At 39.0% G+C, this 18,063-nt stretch overlaps 1 protein-coding gene across 1 annotated transcript in view; it reads left to right on the top strand.

Annotated features, from left to right (window-relative positions):
- The window catches only part of RSPO2 (R-spondin 2), a 150,850-nt gene extending 140,367 nt beyond the window's left edge, over positions 1 to 10,483 (top strand). Inside the window, exon 6 of the mRNA XM_032415796.1 lies at positions 8,652 to 10,483. Within this exon, the coding sequence (XP_032271687.1) occupies positions 8,652 to 8,767 (116 nt within the window). The 3' untranslated portion in view covers positions 8,768 to 10,483. The remainder of the gene's footprint in view (positions 1 to 8,651) is intronic.
- Positions 10,484 to 18,063: the final 7,580 nt, after the last annotated feature.

Genomic DNA, 18,063 nt, shown 5'->3' with positions numbered 1-18,063 from the left:
GCCTTCACCCCACCCACCTTTCTCTCAGACCTTAATAAATTTTTTACCGCCGGAGTTCTACCCCCCTGCCCCCCCCCCCCCCCCCCCCCCCCCCCCCCAGGCTAGACCTGGGAGTGACCCATCCTGTGGGCTGGCCAGGCATCCATGTTGAATCCCTCTCGGGGGACTATGCACTCAAGCCAAGAGACTGAGGTGGTTATAAGAGAGAGGAGAGCTGAGAGAAAGGTCACAGGGTTTACTCGGGGCCAGGGTTACCTTTGTAGACCATGTGTAAGCTGAAGTTGAGGGCTGAAGCCATATGGATGGAGTCCAGGAAAAGCAAGAGAGTTCATATTATGATGGATGATAAAGACCAGGTGGGTTGGTTCCTCACCACATTCAGTGTTTAGATCTAGCCCATATATCTTCGCTCCAATTCCTCTTTTAGTGAAGTTTGAATGAATATCTGCCACTTGATTTTTAGAAAGAACTGGAGTTTAACCAGGCATTAAAATGTAGTTATTTGCATAGTAGCCATGATTTGCAAACAAAATTGCAACAGAAGGTAATAAATTTTTTAATGAGGGAGGTCTAAAGCGCTGAAGGGCAGAGGGATGGGATGCACTTATGATCTTCCACGGAACATGCATTTCCTTATGTTATCCTGTGCTGGCTGTCTTCACGTGAGGCTTGCTGCTTAGGTGAGTGGTAGGCTTGGACTCATGGCTGGTTCTTGGATTTACCTAATATGTAGAAATTACTAATTCATTTTACTTGTAAGTAGGTCTTTAAGTTCCATAGAAATCATGTGGAATCCAAATTAAATAAATGCTTGCCATATGATGATAGTCCTAAATATAATATCTTGGACTTCTTTTTTTTTTTTTTTTTTTTAATGGTTATTGATTGAAGACCAAGAAGAGAGTATTAAATCCTCTTATTCTAATGGAATTATCTTAAAAGGTATCTTCTGGTCTAGTATGAAGTCAGCTATGGAGGAACTTGAAATTCTTCTCTGGTTTTCCCATTGGTCCTAATCAAATGAAATCAGTTATGTCATTTTCTCTGCAACTGAGTGCAGAGTTTTCTGACTTAACTGAAGAGTGCCAAATGAGCCTCATCGTTTTCTGCAAATTTTGAGTAAGTTTCGGGTATGTAGCTATGAAACATTCCAGCAGAATGGTTTGAGTACTGAATTTTTTTCACAATATTCAGCTAACTAAGAAGGTATGTGCAGCACTTACAATACACTGTACATATTAGGAATGCCCACCATCTCAACTACCCGACCTAGGAAACTTCTAGATTGCACCTTGCTAAAAGAAAAAGCGTTGAATCGATGCTGTGTACATTTACGGCAAGTCTTAGGTTACAGATGATATTGATGCAATTCATAAAAGGGTTTTCAGTTATGATGAGGCTCAGAGAAAGATTAGTTTCTTCTAATACTTTTCTGCCTCTCTTGAAAAATAACTCTAAACTATGTCCTTATCCAGTGACCTTTAAAGCTGTAAAAGTATGTAAGAAAGAGACCTTGGAACCCGCTTGCCCATCCAGCTCAGCTGCTAGGAAGCTGTAGGGAAGTGGGTGGGATGCTCTAGGTTTTCTGTGTCTCACTTCGCATCTTCACCATTTAGTGGAATTGCCCTAGAGCGGGGGTGGTAAATACCTACCATACTCTGTCTCTCCACCCTTCCCAACACGGCCAACTGAGCTTTTTCCTGGGAGGCCAATGTGATCAGAGCCCTTTGTCAGCAAACAGCACCTGACAACCAGCTTTTATACTTGATATTAAATCTATGGGCTCTCCCCGGACCAGAAGATAATGAAGATCATTTTTAGTTTGACAGCTCTATTCTTATCTATAAGAGATCCAAGAAGTGGACCTTGTTCTTAGCAAGTAGTTTATATTTACTTCCCCATAAAATTGCAACCTGGATGGGAGAGGAATGCTTTTCTCCTAAATCACTGTTTGAAAAGCAAGATGTATCTGACTTTTCTTCTCTCATTCGCTCCCTAGACCCTGACCTCTTCTTAACAGCAGGGCAATGATTACTTTTCGTTGTGCTGCACTTGGACTTTGCTATCTATTCTTTAGTCCACTATAGAGCTTACCTTTGGCTTTAAAGGAAAAAGAAATAAGGCCTGTAAATACTGAAAGTATTTAAGAAGTGAGAGCTCCAGAGCGCCCCTGTTCACTTTTTACGCCAGAGATACTTACAGTAAAGGTGAATCATTGCCCCCTTGTGGTAGAATTACATATTTATTTTCTCACACAAGTGAAGTTGAGTGTAATGTGTCTCTGCTACCTTGAAACTTTTCAATGAAGTTAGTTATTATGAAAAGAACTGTAGGTATTTTTGAAACCCCCTCTCCTTTTTTGTTTATTCTCACCTATCTTAAACTCCATAGAATCTCGTCTTTGATTTTTTTTTTTTTTTGAGGTACCAGGTATCTAAGAACTTAAATGCAATGACCCAAGTTATATGGAAGAAACCCAAATCTCATTCAGATTACTTTTCTGTAGTCCTTGCCACTTCAAATGAGTTTGTAGGGTTTTGGGAATGTCTTATTACCCCTTTAGAAGTCTATACCCAAAGATTTTTCTTCAGAGCTATAAAATGGGGAAATTTTGAAATACCGTGTCTAGGAATCCTTATTGGTAAAGGTTCAGGTGATCTTTAGGATTAGCTTTTCTTCCAATTTCATAATACTGAACATGAAACAAGATTTTAAAACCAAACTGGGGCTTCCTTTCAACAAAAGAGAGAGACTTCATGCCTAATAAAATGCCTTATAAAGGAAGAATGGAGAGGTCTTACAAAGAAAGCCATTTCATACTATTCTTTTTATAAACTTTTACAAATAAAACAGTAACGCACAGTCATAATTGGCTTACTGAGTTAGTTCTTTACAAATGATCATAAATATACATAGGAATTCTGAATGACTTTCAGGTTTGCATATTTGGAGAAGTCCATTTTGTCAACTATTTTTTATTTTGGATGGTTGTCACTCCCCACTAATAAGTTGCAAGTAGTTCTGCTTACAAGGCTATCTCCAGGTTATGTGTACATTTTTGAAGCACATGCTCTTTTATAAAGATGAAATGACTGAGTGACCACTTGGAAGATTTTCACATTACGACTTGACGTTCAAGATGGCCCAGTAGAATCTCCTCAGCATATAGCTTGTTTTTCAATACTTGAAAATTTGTTGATTTGTCTTTATTTTGTTCTCAAAGACAATTTGATCACAGTCAGAAAACAGTCATTGATGGATTTGCCAGTCCTTTCTAAAGACCTCTCTCTGTGTAATATTTTTAGTGGAAAAGAGGTTATTTCTTAAAAAACCAGATAAATGTCACTAAAAACACCAATTAAAGAACTTTGTACTATAAATAAGGAGATAGAGCGGATACATTTGTTTCAGACTCTTTCCTCTGAGGCTCAGCTGATGTAAAATAGCCATTAGTATGTTATTTGGAACTGTTACAGGGGAAGATTTTTACCTTAGACTGGGTAGATATACTGTGGTAGATTCCGGTCATGCTCATCGTATTTGCCTACTTGGATGCCTTTCTAGATGAAAACAGCTTTGTGAACTAACACCCATTCTTAATGCCAGAAGTGTTGAGGTAGTTCAGTAGTTCTTAAGCTTTTGTATCTTAGATCCAATTATGATTGACCGTTCCACTCAAAAGTCTGCTTACCACTAGAAGAGGAATGTTTTGTATTACAGCCTTTTCCTTATACCTATTTATGATACATTTAGGGACATGCAATTTCTCTTGGCAACAAGTTTAATTACTGGGCCTTAAGAGACAAATACTTCATAGTTAAAAAACACTTATTGTTTTAGTAATCATAAAAAGAGGTCATGAAAAATTGTGTAGTAGGATATTTTGGTAACTTATAATTTTTTTCAGAGTTATATAGTAAACATCTCTATGCATAAATCTCTGTCCACGTTTAGATTATTTTCCTAGGATGGGTTCCTAGGTCTGAGTCAAAAGTTATGAATATTTTAATGCTTTTGTACACATTGCCAGATGGCTTTTAGAAAGACTGTATCAATTTTGTATTCTCATAATGTATCCTGATGCCTGTCTCACCACATTCTCACTTCTTACTTTTAAGAATCTTGGCAGTGGCGACTCATTTTATTTGGCACTTTTAATTGTGAGATTCGATTGTTTCATATATTTATTAGCTGTTTTTATTTCCCTTATGGATTATAGTTAAGTCTTTTGTCTATTTTTATATGAGCTTTTAAAATATTTAGGAGCCAACTTGGCTCTTTTCCAGAGAATCATCAATCACTCTTAAATAAATAAATCTCTGTTGCTACTCATTCTTGGGCAAACTCAAGTTGTCCACATGAAAAAGAGAAATAGCTCAATTGCTATTCATTGTCTACAACTCAGTCCTTGTGAAGATGTGGAAGCAGCTTTCTCTGTTCCACCTCTAGTGTGTCCTCTGAAGCATGACAAAGTTCCCCAGCTTGCTGGATTTCAGACTTTTTGTCCCTCGGTTTCAGCTGCTTTGAAGAATGGCCTGATCTCCGAGATGATCCCCAAATCTCCCTGGTGAATTTCATAAATACAGTGAAGCCCAGGTTTCAAGTTAGCATCACAGATTTATCATTAAAATTTAATAGAAAATAGTCCTAGTTTCAGATGATCACCTTTATCATCACAGTTGTGGCTCTAACAGTGGAAATTACATTTGTCATAATTGTGGCTTTCCTGTGTGTGTGTGTGTGTGTGTGTGTGTGTTTGTGGAGAGACTTTTTTTTTTTCCATAGTCACAGCTACTGAATTCTTCAATTATCTTTCATCGCATTTACCATTAGAAAGTTTTCCTCCAAGCACTTAGTAATCTTTATGGAAACCCTATACACCCTTTGTGCCTTACTAATGGATGTTCCGGAACCATTGTTCCAGTTATGAAGAAACTCCTACCTAAAACTAGTGAGAGGAGAAACCTTTTGAAGACTTTCCTCGACTCTGGGGCTTAGGAGGGAATGAAATTCGTGCCTGCCTGGCAGTGGAGTTCGTATTTTCACAGCTTCATGTAATTTGTGAGTCTGCCTGGTATCTTGCTGGAAAATAATCTATCCTATTTCTGATTCTAATAGCAGTAATCTACAGCTGGACGTTAGGAGTATTTCCGTAAGGGGCTGATCACCTTTCTCTGTAGAAGAGTTGATAGGTTATCCTGTTGGACCATTTCCACATGTGTGCAAATCAATATAATTATGTTGGTTAGAGTGTGGTTTTGATGGTATCTTTCTAACTTTGTTCATTTTGATGATGGTCTTACCTTGCTCGTGATAGTTTATACAACTTTCTGGTGAAAAAGGATCATAGCATCTTCATTCCGTAAATGTAAAAACAGAGTCACAAGTATGATGTGTTATGAAACATCTCAGTTGCAAGACCACACTTACCGACAGGTTCCCTTTCCTTCGGCCTTTCTCTGTTAAACCCCTCTGCTTTCCTGAACAACTGTAATGTCTGAGCCGCTCTTCTTGCATCTGTACGGCAGTGCTGAAGAGACTGAGCAGTGACTTGTCAAGGCCACTGTATTCTTAAAGCACTCAGGACAAAGATATGCAAATATGTCATCAGAGTTGGACATAGCTAGAGGCTGATAATGTCATCATAAAACTCAAACCTTTTTCTGCTGATCTTGGGCAGTACATTTTCCAGGTGGTTGCTCGTGAACTAAAAAGAAAGTTAAATCCATGACTTGAATTTCTCTTTGGGTGACTGGCATCATACTTGCCTTTAAATGCTTCCTGTATAGGGTGAATGTGCTTGAGAATGTGAAATAATCTGAAACTCTAGAAGGCATTCTCCAAATCTAATCTAGCCACAGGTGTAAAGAAATGGAAAAACATAAATTAGCACACTTGTATGTCCAATATAACTTATTTTCAAATATATAGATCAAAATGGGGATATCTATTTTCTGTTAGCTGTAATCTTACCGATTTCTTATGTTTGAAAATCTTAGCAGAGTTCAGAAGAAAATATGTACAAGACTTTTTGTACCTCAGGTTATATTTTATTTTTTTTTATTACTTTGGGCTTTAAGTCAAAATAGCCTACTATGGACCACAAAATATTTTCAGCTAATTTAGGCCTATCAGTGGTCAAATCTTGGCTAACCATCTTAATTCTTCAGTATTTGCAATATATCCTACATGAGAAATGGGGCTGACCAGAAACAAAACCAAGCAATGAACCAATAGCCCAGAGATGTCATTCAAAAGAGACTTCTGAGGAAAATTTTTAGGGTTGTAATTCAGTCTCCCAAGCATCTCTAGTTGAAACCAGTACCGTATAACTTATTGCCAATGGAATAATTGTACAACTTAAGTTTCCAGAAGCATTGCTGAAATTTTGGCCACACTAGGAACTATTTTATGCAAATATTGAGTAACTTTCCTATCACACAATATTATATCAGCCAGCAAATCCAAAGACCATTTGATATTGACAATTACATCAGAATGATATATTAGATAAGGGGCGTGAAATTGTCCCTCTCTTAAAATAAGAATTTCCAGTCACTTAGCATAGATTTTCTGTTAGTGAAAGTACTGCACATTTTTCATTTGAAAAATTGAAATGGTGAATGGGAAAAGATTTCTTGAACAAATACTCAGTATATTTTTATCTTAACACATTTAAACATCTAGTAATATTATTTTTCCATTTACTCAATTTCAATTTGCATTTAAAAGAAACTCCAAGCTTTAAATAAATTAAACACGAGCTCATTTTTACAATGTAGTTAGCAATGATTTTAACTAAGGTTTTTTTGTTGTTTAGAGAAAATCTAGAACTAAGGAAATCTTCAAAAACTTTATAATTGAGCCTTCTTTTTAAATATGCAATTTTACGTTAAGTGTTTCATCTGTCTGCCCTCATTAGGTGTGTCTCATCATTCGATCTAATGTTACTAAAATAGTTGTAACTTTACAGCTTCTTTGATTAATGATGGTTTGGACTAAGGTTTCATTGGGTAGGATTAACCATGTTTAAAGATGGCAAGATGCCATTGAAACATTAATGCTAGAATTTAATAAGAACCAAAAATTAACTTCAGGGACCTTCAAAATTTAATGTGAGGGCACAATCCTATTCTGATTATTTTAATGTCATGTCCTATTAAAAATAAGTTATTCTTTATCTTGTGATAAAGTTTTACTCAGCAAACACTTGTTGATTGTCAACTATGTGCCAACCAAGTGACTCTTTTCCATCTTCAAACAAAATAAGAAATCCCTCCCTTGTTTAGAAATCTCCCAGGCTCCTGTAATCTACTATGATTCTGCTTTCCTAAGGCAGGGATCTAGCTGCCTAATTTCACATCTCCTACATGAGCTGCCACCTCCATCGTCTCGACAGAAAAGCTGGCTAGCTACATCCCTGTAATAAAGGGTCTTGGAAGGTTGGAAAGCATGCACTGGAACTGAATGTCCAGTTTGTGGTACTGATTACTACAGTGTTGAAGAGCCACACTTCACAGGAAAGTTTTGTAGGACTACACGAGTAGAACGGAAGTAGGCTGGGTAGGAGAGGAGAGTTGAGTCTGGTGAGGGAAGAATCTTTCTGTTCTGAAGGTGTATGGTGATGACTTAATTTCTGCAAACCTCAGTGACCTTTAAGCTCTTTCCTGCTCTAAAAATCCCATGATTCCTCTGTTTAGAACCCAAAGAGGGCAATGGACCTAAAGCAAATGCCTGTTGTTCTTTTCTCTCATGATCTTATGTATATATCCTTGCAAAGAAATGTTGAGACGTTGTAAAAACTATGAACCATAACCACAAGACATAAAAAGTGAAATACAGCAGAGGCAAAGGGAAAACTATATTCAAAAACTCCTGATGGAGACAAACCTCAACTATTTAGCTAGTGGGCTGGGCTTCCTGGTGGCGAAGGCAAAGATTACGTGGCGGTGTGATCTTCCGGTAGGAAGACACCTCTCCCCAGTTCTTCAGGAACAAATCAGCATTTTTCTTGTTCACAATAGTAAGAATAACTGGTCTAGGGGATTTGTGTAAGAAGCCCTAAGCCACATAATGAATGATGTCCTCATGAATTTTGATTGAAAATGAAGTATTCCACCTATGTCATTTCATACACTGGCCTCTGGAGAACAGGAAGGGAATAATGTTAAAAGCAAGACATTTCTTTTGCCTGGGGGGGGGGGGGGGCAGGGAGAAGGGAGTTTGAAACTTCTGGTATATTTACTGTAGATAGATGCTTATTTTCTTTCGCCCCACCGACATGTGGAGCAGTAGAAAGATGTAAAGATGTCTAGTAAAGGGTAGCATTGTTAAAAGTCGGAGGGAATAAATGGAATTTTTGTGGCAGGATGATATTTGCAAGACTGATCAGGCCGCTGGGAGGTTTTTAAATATGCCAGGTCCCTATAACAGGAAGATCAGTCTCTGCTTTAGACAGCATATCCAATTTAGTAAATTATTATTATTCTGTCAAAATTAATGTGAACAATTTTCTCTTTGAGGCTGCTTTTTCCATAGGTGATGTTTTCCAGATGGGCTTCGTGTAAAACTCTTAATGTTTTGTGTTTTCCTTCCTAGAGAAGGAGCCGTTTCTGACATGTCTTCATTTCTCTCTCTTTCCCCCGGTGTAGGAAAGAGAGCCCCAAAAGCAAAGGAGAAGAAGAACAAGAAAAAGAAGAGGAAGCTGATAGAACGAGCGCAGGAGCAACACAGTGTCTTCCTAGCTACAGACAGGGCCAGCCAGTAAAATAAAAGACACGTAGGGTAGGTTTTGGGGAGGGGGTTTGCTTTGGCAAAAGTGCACAAAGCTCCTCTCCACTCCTGGACCCTGGCATGTGGCCTTTGTGCTGCTCTGACCAGTATCTGTTCCCAGTAACGTTGTGAATGGAGGAGCCACGAGTGTGGTCTCTGTTATTTATGCTTTGATTTGCATCTGGAGCCCGTGAAGGCAGGAGCCCACAACCTGAATCCATGGAAGCAGGAGTTAGGGGTCCAGCATGGGCCTTGGCTCCACGAGGGGCAGGAGCTGTGAGGCCACGGGCCACCCCTGGACCCAGACTTGTGCATATTTATGGGAAAGAAGACACTCAGCAGGCCAAGTGCTATTTCACTGGTGACCTTGATTTCTCACATTGTGCGTTCATTCGCAAGGATAAATGTCTGCTGAGATCTGCTTTGAGCTGGGGGTGGGGGGTGCTCCAGGAATTCCTGCTCGGCTTCACAGCAGCTCCAACTTGTACATACTCTGTGGGGCTGCATATAAACCTCTTACAATGTATATTTATGCTTTCTGATGTGTAACAAGTCATGCCTAATACTATGTCACTTTGTTTCTAGTGGTTCCTAACCATTGTCCAGCACATGGCTGTTCTAGATTTGCGAATTGACCAATGTTGTGTTGCCCCTTGACATTTAACTTTTCTTTTTTTTTCGGGCTTATTTCTCATTGTAAGGATAGGCTAAGCTAGTTTGTACATAGGCTCAAATGACCAGTGTCAAGGACTTTGAGTATCTGTAGACCTTCCCCACTCCGTGTCTCCTCATGCAGATAAAGCAGCAGGTCACAGACAGAAGCTAAAACTCCCTTTGTGTCTAAGATGTGATGACTTCATGCAACACAACTGAAAACATGAGGCATGACATGAAGTCCCTTGCAGTACTCATCATGCTGTTTTACCAGCTAGCTAGAGAATTTTTCACACTTTTGTTTCAAACTTCAATATATATACACACATACACATATATATTTATTTAAAGCCATCCCTGACTTACCACGACAGGGTACCTACCACTCCTCTTGGGGTCACTGTAGAAATTACCATCATGAGACCATGCATAGAATTCGAGGAGAAAACAGGATGCATCCCTGTAACTGCTGGTCAAATCCTAACAGGTCTCCTTGGAGCCAGAATCTGTGTCCTCTTCCAGACAGAAGAGCCCTGTGGAGACTCCCCAGGGGACTTGCAGACCAGTTGTTTCAAAAACATCCTTGTGTAGTTGGGGGAATCCCTTCTTAGAGGGCTTTGAATTGGCTTCTTCTAAAAGCATCATTATCTTCCTGGCTAATCCAGAAGAAAATTAGAACAAAGTGAAATGGTTACAGATGTTTAAGGAAAACAAGCAAGGCAAAGCCTTTTTTCTCACCGTGCATTGGCAAAACTACCTCTCCGGCGTTTTTTTAAATTTTTGAGTCAAAAGCATCTTACCAGTGAGTATAAATGTCATATGCATCGTTAGGAGAATATTACTGCTATGAGATAATAAGCCATATATGAATGTTGTATACAACTTTAGGGTTCGCATTTAATCCTAAAGTGTTCACCACCTTTCACGTCTATTTACACTAGATTCCTATTTACTAAGTGGGGAGGGGGCTCCTTTATATAGCGCTTCATCGTTAATAAGTCAATACCTGTTCTGTTTCTGAGATGTTCTTTTCATGCATTAAAAAACTTCGAAATTATTCATTGTGGAAGTTTTCTTTAGAGGTACATTTCTTTGACAACTCTACCCCTAAATAATCCTTTAAAAAAGGCAGGCAAAATTTTTAACAACCAATGTTAGTAACTATACCTAGGAACTAGCTAGATATAAATTACACTAGAGTGGAGTGGTTAGGAGCTTTTTTTTTTTTTTTTTTTTTTAAGATTATTTGGAGACAGGGCATGTGCAAGCCGGGGGAGGGGCAGAGGCAGAGAGAGAATCTCAAGCAGACTGCATGTCGAGCATAGAGCCTAATGCAGGGCTCGATCCCACGACCCTGAGATCATGACCTGAGCCAAAATCAAGAGTCACACATGTGACTGAGCCATCCAGGGCACCCAGGAGTTGAGATTTTAGAGCCACGCTGCCTGAGTTCCAGAGTAGCCTGGGACAAATTCTCTCTCTAGGGCTCTGTTCCTCATCTGTGAAATGGAGGTAACAGTATTGTCTACTTATAGGGCTGTGTTTTAAGGATTAAATTAGGTAAAATGTGTAAAGTATGGTCAGCACAGGGTATATACTAAATTGCTACCCAAATTACCTGTTATTAATTGCCTCTGTTCTTGATATTTAAATTATTTAAAAGACCTTCCATTCTTGTTAACAAAACAATATATTTATGGAAACATCAGTTCCTTTCAATCTATTGCTTGATGCCTGGACATTATTTGCCCAAATTTTTATTCTTGTGGGAATTGATTTACAGCTGCTTGATTTCTAAGCCTCCCAGTTATAAGCAAGTACACAACAGAGACACACACATACTACAGTGTAATTTATAGCTTCAGAGTAATACAAAGAAGATCCGGTGGTTTTCCAAAAGTAGCTATACCATATACACACATATATGTAATATATGAAACTGGTTTTTCCCCCAATATTTTCAGGGAGTTTAGCATCTGTCGAAGTAAATGATGGGATCACAACTTTGTCAATTAAGAGGTTTGGGTCGGGGAAATTGGTGCAGCTAGTCAAAACGTACAAACTTAGTTATACAACAAATAGATCATGGGGAAGGCAAGGTACAGAACAGGGACTATAGTTAATATTGTATTCTCTTAGCAATTTTCAAATATGTAATATAAAATGTCCTAATCACAAAAGTTTGACAGATTAGCACTTAGGAAAAACCAATTTTATGAATGTCTTTTTTAAGATGCTAATAGCAATCACTGTATACATGAAACATTTGGAGAAAAGCTAGCACTTAGCCTCAAGTGTGTGATTCCTCCTCTAGATTTATCTTTTTAAAGGAGAGCTATGAGTAGGAGAGAGAAAAGTGAATAATACCTCTGTTCACGTTAGAAGTTTGTGCATAGTAGATACTACTTGATAATACTAGAAAAGATAGAATTAGTAACCCTATAAATGTATCTATATCTTGACCAATCACATCATCCTCCCCCTTCTTTCCAAAGGAATAACCATTGCACTCAAGCATCTGGCCTCATCCCCTCTTACTTTTGTGGGGTCTTCAGTATCCACTCCTGACATTTCTTCAGCCCTTCCTCTCCCCATGACTCAGGTACTATTTCTCTCAAGGTCTTCATTGTCCACTCTCCTGAAAAAGGAGTTTATGGTCATTGATGGCTTTGACTTTGTTCCCTTCTTATTGATTTCTTCCCCACCGCTGCATTGTCCTTGTTCTCACAAAGGGAGCAATGACATTCCCCTTGCTAAATATAAAGAGAACATTTGCCTTATTTGCCTCGATCCTTTTTTTGTGTGTCCTGCCTATTTCCACCAAGTTTGATTTTATTGTGCACTTTTCTTCAGAAATTTCATTTTTCATTTGACTTCTGTGACATTCCTAACCTGGGTTTTCTACTTCCCTACTTCTTTTGGTCTTTTCAAGTTCTTCCTTGGCCTAAATTCAAAATACTGACATTTCATAGGTGAGCCCACTATTTAATCTTTTAAATTTAATCTCTTCATCTCCTCAACTTGGGAAATATAACCTTATGGCTTCAGATACCAATTGCATGCTGTTGATTTCCAAACCCAGCTCTCTGTCTCCAGGTCTTTGGTAATGATTTCCAAGCCTACTAGAGATCTTGACTAGGGAGCCACACACTTAAGCTCAATGTATTTAAAACTGAATTTATTACTGTATCAGTCAGGCTCCAGTCAAGGAAATAAACCAGTTGAGGTATTTCAAACAGGGAGTTTAACAACTGAGAACTGGTCACACAGGTAATAAAGGAGACAAGAAGCTGAAGTGGGGATGACAAGATCACTCAGATTAACAAAAGCAGGAAGTCACTATCACCCCTAGGGCAAGGGGGATAACAGGAAGGGGTTGAGTGCCCTGAATCCAGAAGGTAAGGCCACCCAGCTGGAGCTAGAACTGTAGCTGAGGCTAGAGCTGTGACCAAAGAGGAAGCTGGAACCAAAGACAGAATGCTTATCTGGTGGGAGCTAAAATCTTGGAACAGATCTGGTCACCCTGAGAAATGTTGCCTGGCTTCTCCCTACCTTCCAACCTCTAGTCTTCTACCCACACCTGCCATTAACCAAACCTGACTGGAAACCAGGGAGTCTGAGTAATGTAGTTCCCTCTGTAGGGAAGGACATAGACCCAGGAGCAAGCAAGCAAATAATCAACATAATCACTGACATCTTCCCACAAAACAATTCCTCTTTCTGCCTTCCCCATTTAATAGTTAATAAAATCTTACATAGTTGGTTACATGAACACTCTTGTAATCATCATTTACTCCCATTGCTCCCTACATCTAATCAGTTCCTAGATTCTAGTCAGTCTGCCTCAGAAGTATATCCTGAATTTCTCCCCACCTCTTCACTTTCTTGGTTCTTTCTTCTAGACTGCTTCATTATCCTAAATATTCTTGCCCAAAGCTTCACTCCAATGATTATTTATATTTCTACCACTTCTTTTTCCTGTTCATATATTGGTAGTACTCTCCATTATTTAAATAACTTCCTGTTTCTTATAGAATAAGATCTTGTCATTTTTTACATGAAACACAATACCCTTTTAACTTTCTCTTCACTCATGTAGCTTGTGAGGATCAAGAAAAGACTGAATGCACTGGGATGATCATTGTAAAATTTTCAAGGGTTCCTTTCAGGTACACTTGGATGTGCTTACCATAATGATTGATATCCTTGAATCATGAAGGCAAAGATGTAAGTGTAACTATGACTTTGAAAGCAAGTGATAAACATAAAATCTGAGAGGTCGAACAGTCTGAAAAATGTGTCAAAGATTTAGACAAATTCCCATGTTAATCTATGACAAATCATTACAACAAATGGCCACGTGCCACCTCCCCTCCCCCCCCCCCCCCCCCCCCGCATTAGAAAACACTGATAACCGCTACTGAGCTAAACACAAGTCTCAGAATCCTTCCCAACAAAGGTGTCCCAAAGAAACACTACCAAGAGATTGAAGTTGACAGGGGAGTTATGGCCTTTTGGATTCCCAGGTCAACTTCATGCCCAAGATGGTGACAACTGTTTTCTCTCAGAAACACTCTGGAGTATTCCATGAACTACTTTTCAAACCTTGCCACCTAGGTACCCTTAAAGACAGAAAAGTAAAATTGTAAGTCTGGGATTATAACCTTTATTAGCCAACTGACTCCTCCTCGGGTTTTCTAACCTCAGTCTCTGTGGTAGCATGCGACCCAGGTGCTCATTCAACTTTTATTTGATTCTCTTCTACTGGCTTCCTTTCTACCTCTTGCTAATTTCAGCCACAAGACTTCTTCCTAGATCTGTTTTTGAGAAGAGGGGTTAGCAAACTTTTTCCATGAAGGGCCCGAGAGTAAACACTTTAGGCTTTACAGGACATGTGGTCTTGGTCACAGCAACTCAGCCATGCCACTGTGGCACAAAATCCACCACAGTATTCTTCTGATTTTTTTTCAACCATTTCATAAATGTAAAATTGTTGGCTTGCCAGCCACACAAAAACAGGTGGCAGTCTGGATATAGTGGATGACCTGCTGGTCGGTGGACTATCCTGATGAACTCTGTGAGAGGCTGCATCTAACCCTTAGCTGTGCTCCCTATTATCTTGGTATGTTTTCTTTCCATTAGAGTTTGGCTTCCATTTCCTGCCTTAGCCTATGAAAATTGAGTAGACAACGAATGCCTACTCTTTACAAAGAGTAAAACTTTGCAGGCAATGATTGCAGTGCCTCTGTTCTTGGCTTGTTCATTTTGAATGAAAGATGATTTTTAGACTAACGTCGCGTATCCTCTCCAGCTCCTCCACTATGGAGACAATAGAACAGGTTATGTGATAATGTGATAATGGCAGGAGTGTCAGGAAAGGCATCTCTGGGAACTTTGGCATGAAGCCTAGATGCTGGGTATATGAAGATCTGGGAAAGAAGTAGCCCAGACATTGGCAACAGCCAGTGCAAAATAGCCCTAATGTGCAGAGTCAGCATGATCAAAGTACAGACAAAAGGGGAGTTGCTAGAGTACAGTCAGAAGGAGCATGTGGCCAGCATGAGGTTAGGAGTATTCAAAGGCTAGGGCATGAAGGGTCATGAAAGCTATGGCAAAAGCTTTAGTCTAAGTGCTTAGAAAATCATTGGAGGATTTAAGCAGGGGAATGATATGATTTGATTCCTTTAACCTATTCACTTGGGCTCCTGTGTGGAAGGTTGGTTTTCAGAGTGAAAGCAGAAAGACAAATTAGCAGGTTATTTCAGTAATCAGATGAGAATTAATGTGACTTGGGCTGGTAGGTGGCAGTAAAGAAGGAGAGAAGTGGGTGGATTCAGGACGTAGTTTGGCAGAAGAGCCCACACTTTGCCCGTGAGTTGGATGTAGGGGGTAGTCATGAAGGAAAAAAGGGAAATGAATACGTCCCCTATGTTCTTGCCTTATGCAACAGGATATATAGGGAAGATGGGGAAAACTGTAGAATACATAAATCAATTTTTCACATGATAAATTTGAGATGTCTGTTTGATATCTTTATGTTAGATATCTCTAAATCTGGAGCTTAGGGAAAAGTTCAGCTCTGGAGATATAATTGTGGGGTATATCGGTATATAAATGGCACTGAGCACCAAGCTTACAGGCTGATGCAGACAGAGAATGTCCAAGGAGGAAAAAAGAGCCTTAAAAGCATCCAACTCTTAGACATGAACCGGTAAAGAGACTTGGAAAAGTGTCCAGGGAGAAAAACTAGGAGCAAATAGTTGCTAACAGTGACCAAGAGCTGGGATTTAACGTTTACATTGTTTCCTTCCCCCTCATTTTAGAATAAAAATATCAAGAGAAGTGAAGGACAATTAGGAAAAATTTGTAATAATTGAGGAGTTTGGTCTTCTCAAATTGTTTTCCTCATTGTACACTCGAAGAGTGAAACTAACCAATACTTTATAATCTCCTTGAAAATGTTTTCAGTGTAGAAAGAACTTAAAATAAGTCAATGCTCAAAAAACTTTGGAAACTACTCTTTACACAAATGTGATAATGATACTTAATTTCATGTTACCCTATCACCTACCAATTTCATCTACATTTATGATGAAATAACTATCTCAATGACCCAAGAAAGAATTTTCCTTTATTTCTTTCAAATTTAATAAACTATATCAAGTGAACAACAAAACAAGCATTTTGTGAATTATAGGTCCTTGGGTTTGTAATTTTCAACAATGAGGATTTTTTTTAAACTTGTAATTATTGAGGTACTTTTGTAACAGCCCTCTGATGTAGGACCATACATGTTTGAACAGAGTTAGGTATTACACACATACACAATCATGGTATTTAACTGGAAAGCAAGATAAGTGTTAAAGTACTTTTTTCAGTGTTTACTGTGTAAAATAGGATAACTAAAGTTCTAAGGACTTTCATTACATTTTCAAATTAAATAAATACATTTCTAACTTTTTTTCCCATTACACATGCTTCTTCCAAGTTTGCTTTTTCCTACGTATATTACCTGGAAAAACTAAACGGTAGAAACACCGACAGCATACCCATAACCAGTTCTCTCCTTTCTGATCAACAAGGAGCATCCATTTCTCAATCTTCTTGCAGTTGGTTGGGGCCTTGCGATTGATTTTAACCAGTGGAATTTTGGCTGGAAATTATGTGTGTCACTTCAGGGCTAGGGCATATATGAGCACGTGTCTGTTCTGCATTTCTTTTCTCTTTTGGTTTTGACTGTAAAGGTAGGGCCACAAGATGAAAGCAACCTAGATCTCTGAGTCACTTCATGGAAAACAGTTTCCTTGGGTGGTTGCCAAACCTAACTCAGACTTTGCATGAATAAGAAATAAACCCTTATTGTATTAAGCTACTGAAATTCTGGGGTTATTCGTAACCTTAGCATGGACTGGCATCACTCTGTAATGCAGTTTTTCAGCTTACTTTTTCTTGGGATTAAGAAAAAAAAAAAACAAAAATAAAAAGAAAAAAATCTATCTTACTTATTAGTCAAAACCTTGTCAGTAGATATAGAAAAGCAAAAAAAGTCAAAAAAATATTTGAGCAAAATAATCAACTCGCTTAGGCATAGAATTAGAACACTGATATGTACTTTTAATGAAGTGTCTCATTTTGATGGCAGAGATTGACATCCTGATGATGGTAGTACAATAATTTGTCAAATTTCCAAAGATTCATATAATATCATTAGATAGTCAAGGTAGCAAAAATCCCTATAGGTTTTCTCCACGTACCTACCCTATGCAACAAGAGTAGGCAATCTATAAACTCCATTAATGGACAGTCAACCAGATGGTTAAATAGGAGGCTCCTGAATTCTCCTCCTCCCATAGACACACTGAATGTACAGCTAGAGAGTAATGACCTCAGAAAGAGATCTAGAAACTAGCTGAGTAACTCCTAGACATTGGGCAAATGAGAAACTATCCACATTGGAATGGGTAGGAAAGACTGAGACACACATTCACCATAAACCCCACTCCTACCATAGCACCATACAATCAAGAGGGAGATCCAAGCTTCAGCTTCTCCATGAGGAGGGGAGGGTTTCAACCCATATATAGCACCCCAACTTTTAAGACTCCTGTTGAGTAACAGGACCTCTAAACACTTAGCTCTTGTGTCCACAAGACTCTAGCAAACAAAGAAGCAATTGTTAACTGGTGTGAATACCCACTGTGGTTATGTCCCTATGGTTCAGTGCAGAGGGAGCAGGGAAAATTGCTCATCTCTCAGTTGTTCCCTGAAAGACGTCCACTGTATATGTTAAAAGCTGCTACCTAAGGGTTAAGCTTCTAATTTAGCACACATCTAGGGGCTACCTGTAATCCTCCCTGGAGATCACAGGAACCAGTGGACACCTCCCTTGCCACCTTCCTGTAGCCAGCTGCAAGTCACCAGTATCTCCCTGAAAAGAGCCTGTACACATGTCTGCACCCCAGATGTTGTGCTGCCACTTGAGGGACAGGTCCCTGGGTTGCCTGGCTCTGATAACCAATGGAACTTCCATTCATAAATCCCACAGGACTGTAGCAAACAAAAAAGGAGCTCTTAAATGGCTATTCTCCTAGGGCTCAGTTCAGAGGAAACAGGCAAAAATGCCCATCTCACAGCCTT

This window comes from Phoca vitulina, unplaced genomic scaffold (genome assembly GCF_004348235.1).
Source record: "Phoca vitulina isolate PV1807 unplaced genomic scaffold, GSC_HSeal_1.0 scaffold18, whole genome shotgun sequence".
Classification (NCBI taxonomy): domain Eukaryota; kingdom Metazoa; phylum Chordata; class Mammalia; order Carnivora; family Phocidae; genus Phoca; species Phoca vitulina.
The sequence above is the reverse complement of the archived record's forward strand: the minus strand, read 5'-3'. Positions and strand labels throughout refer to the sequence as shown.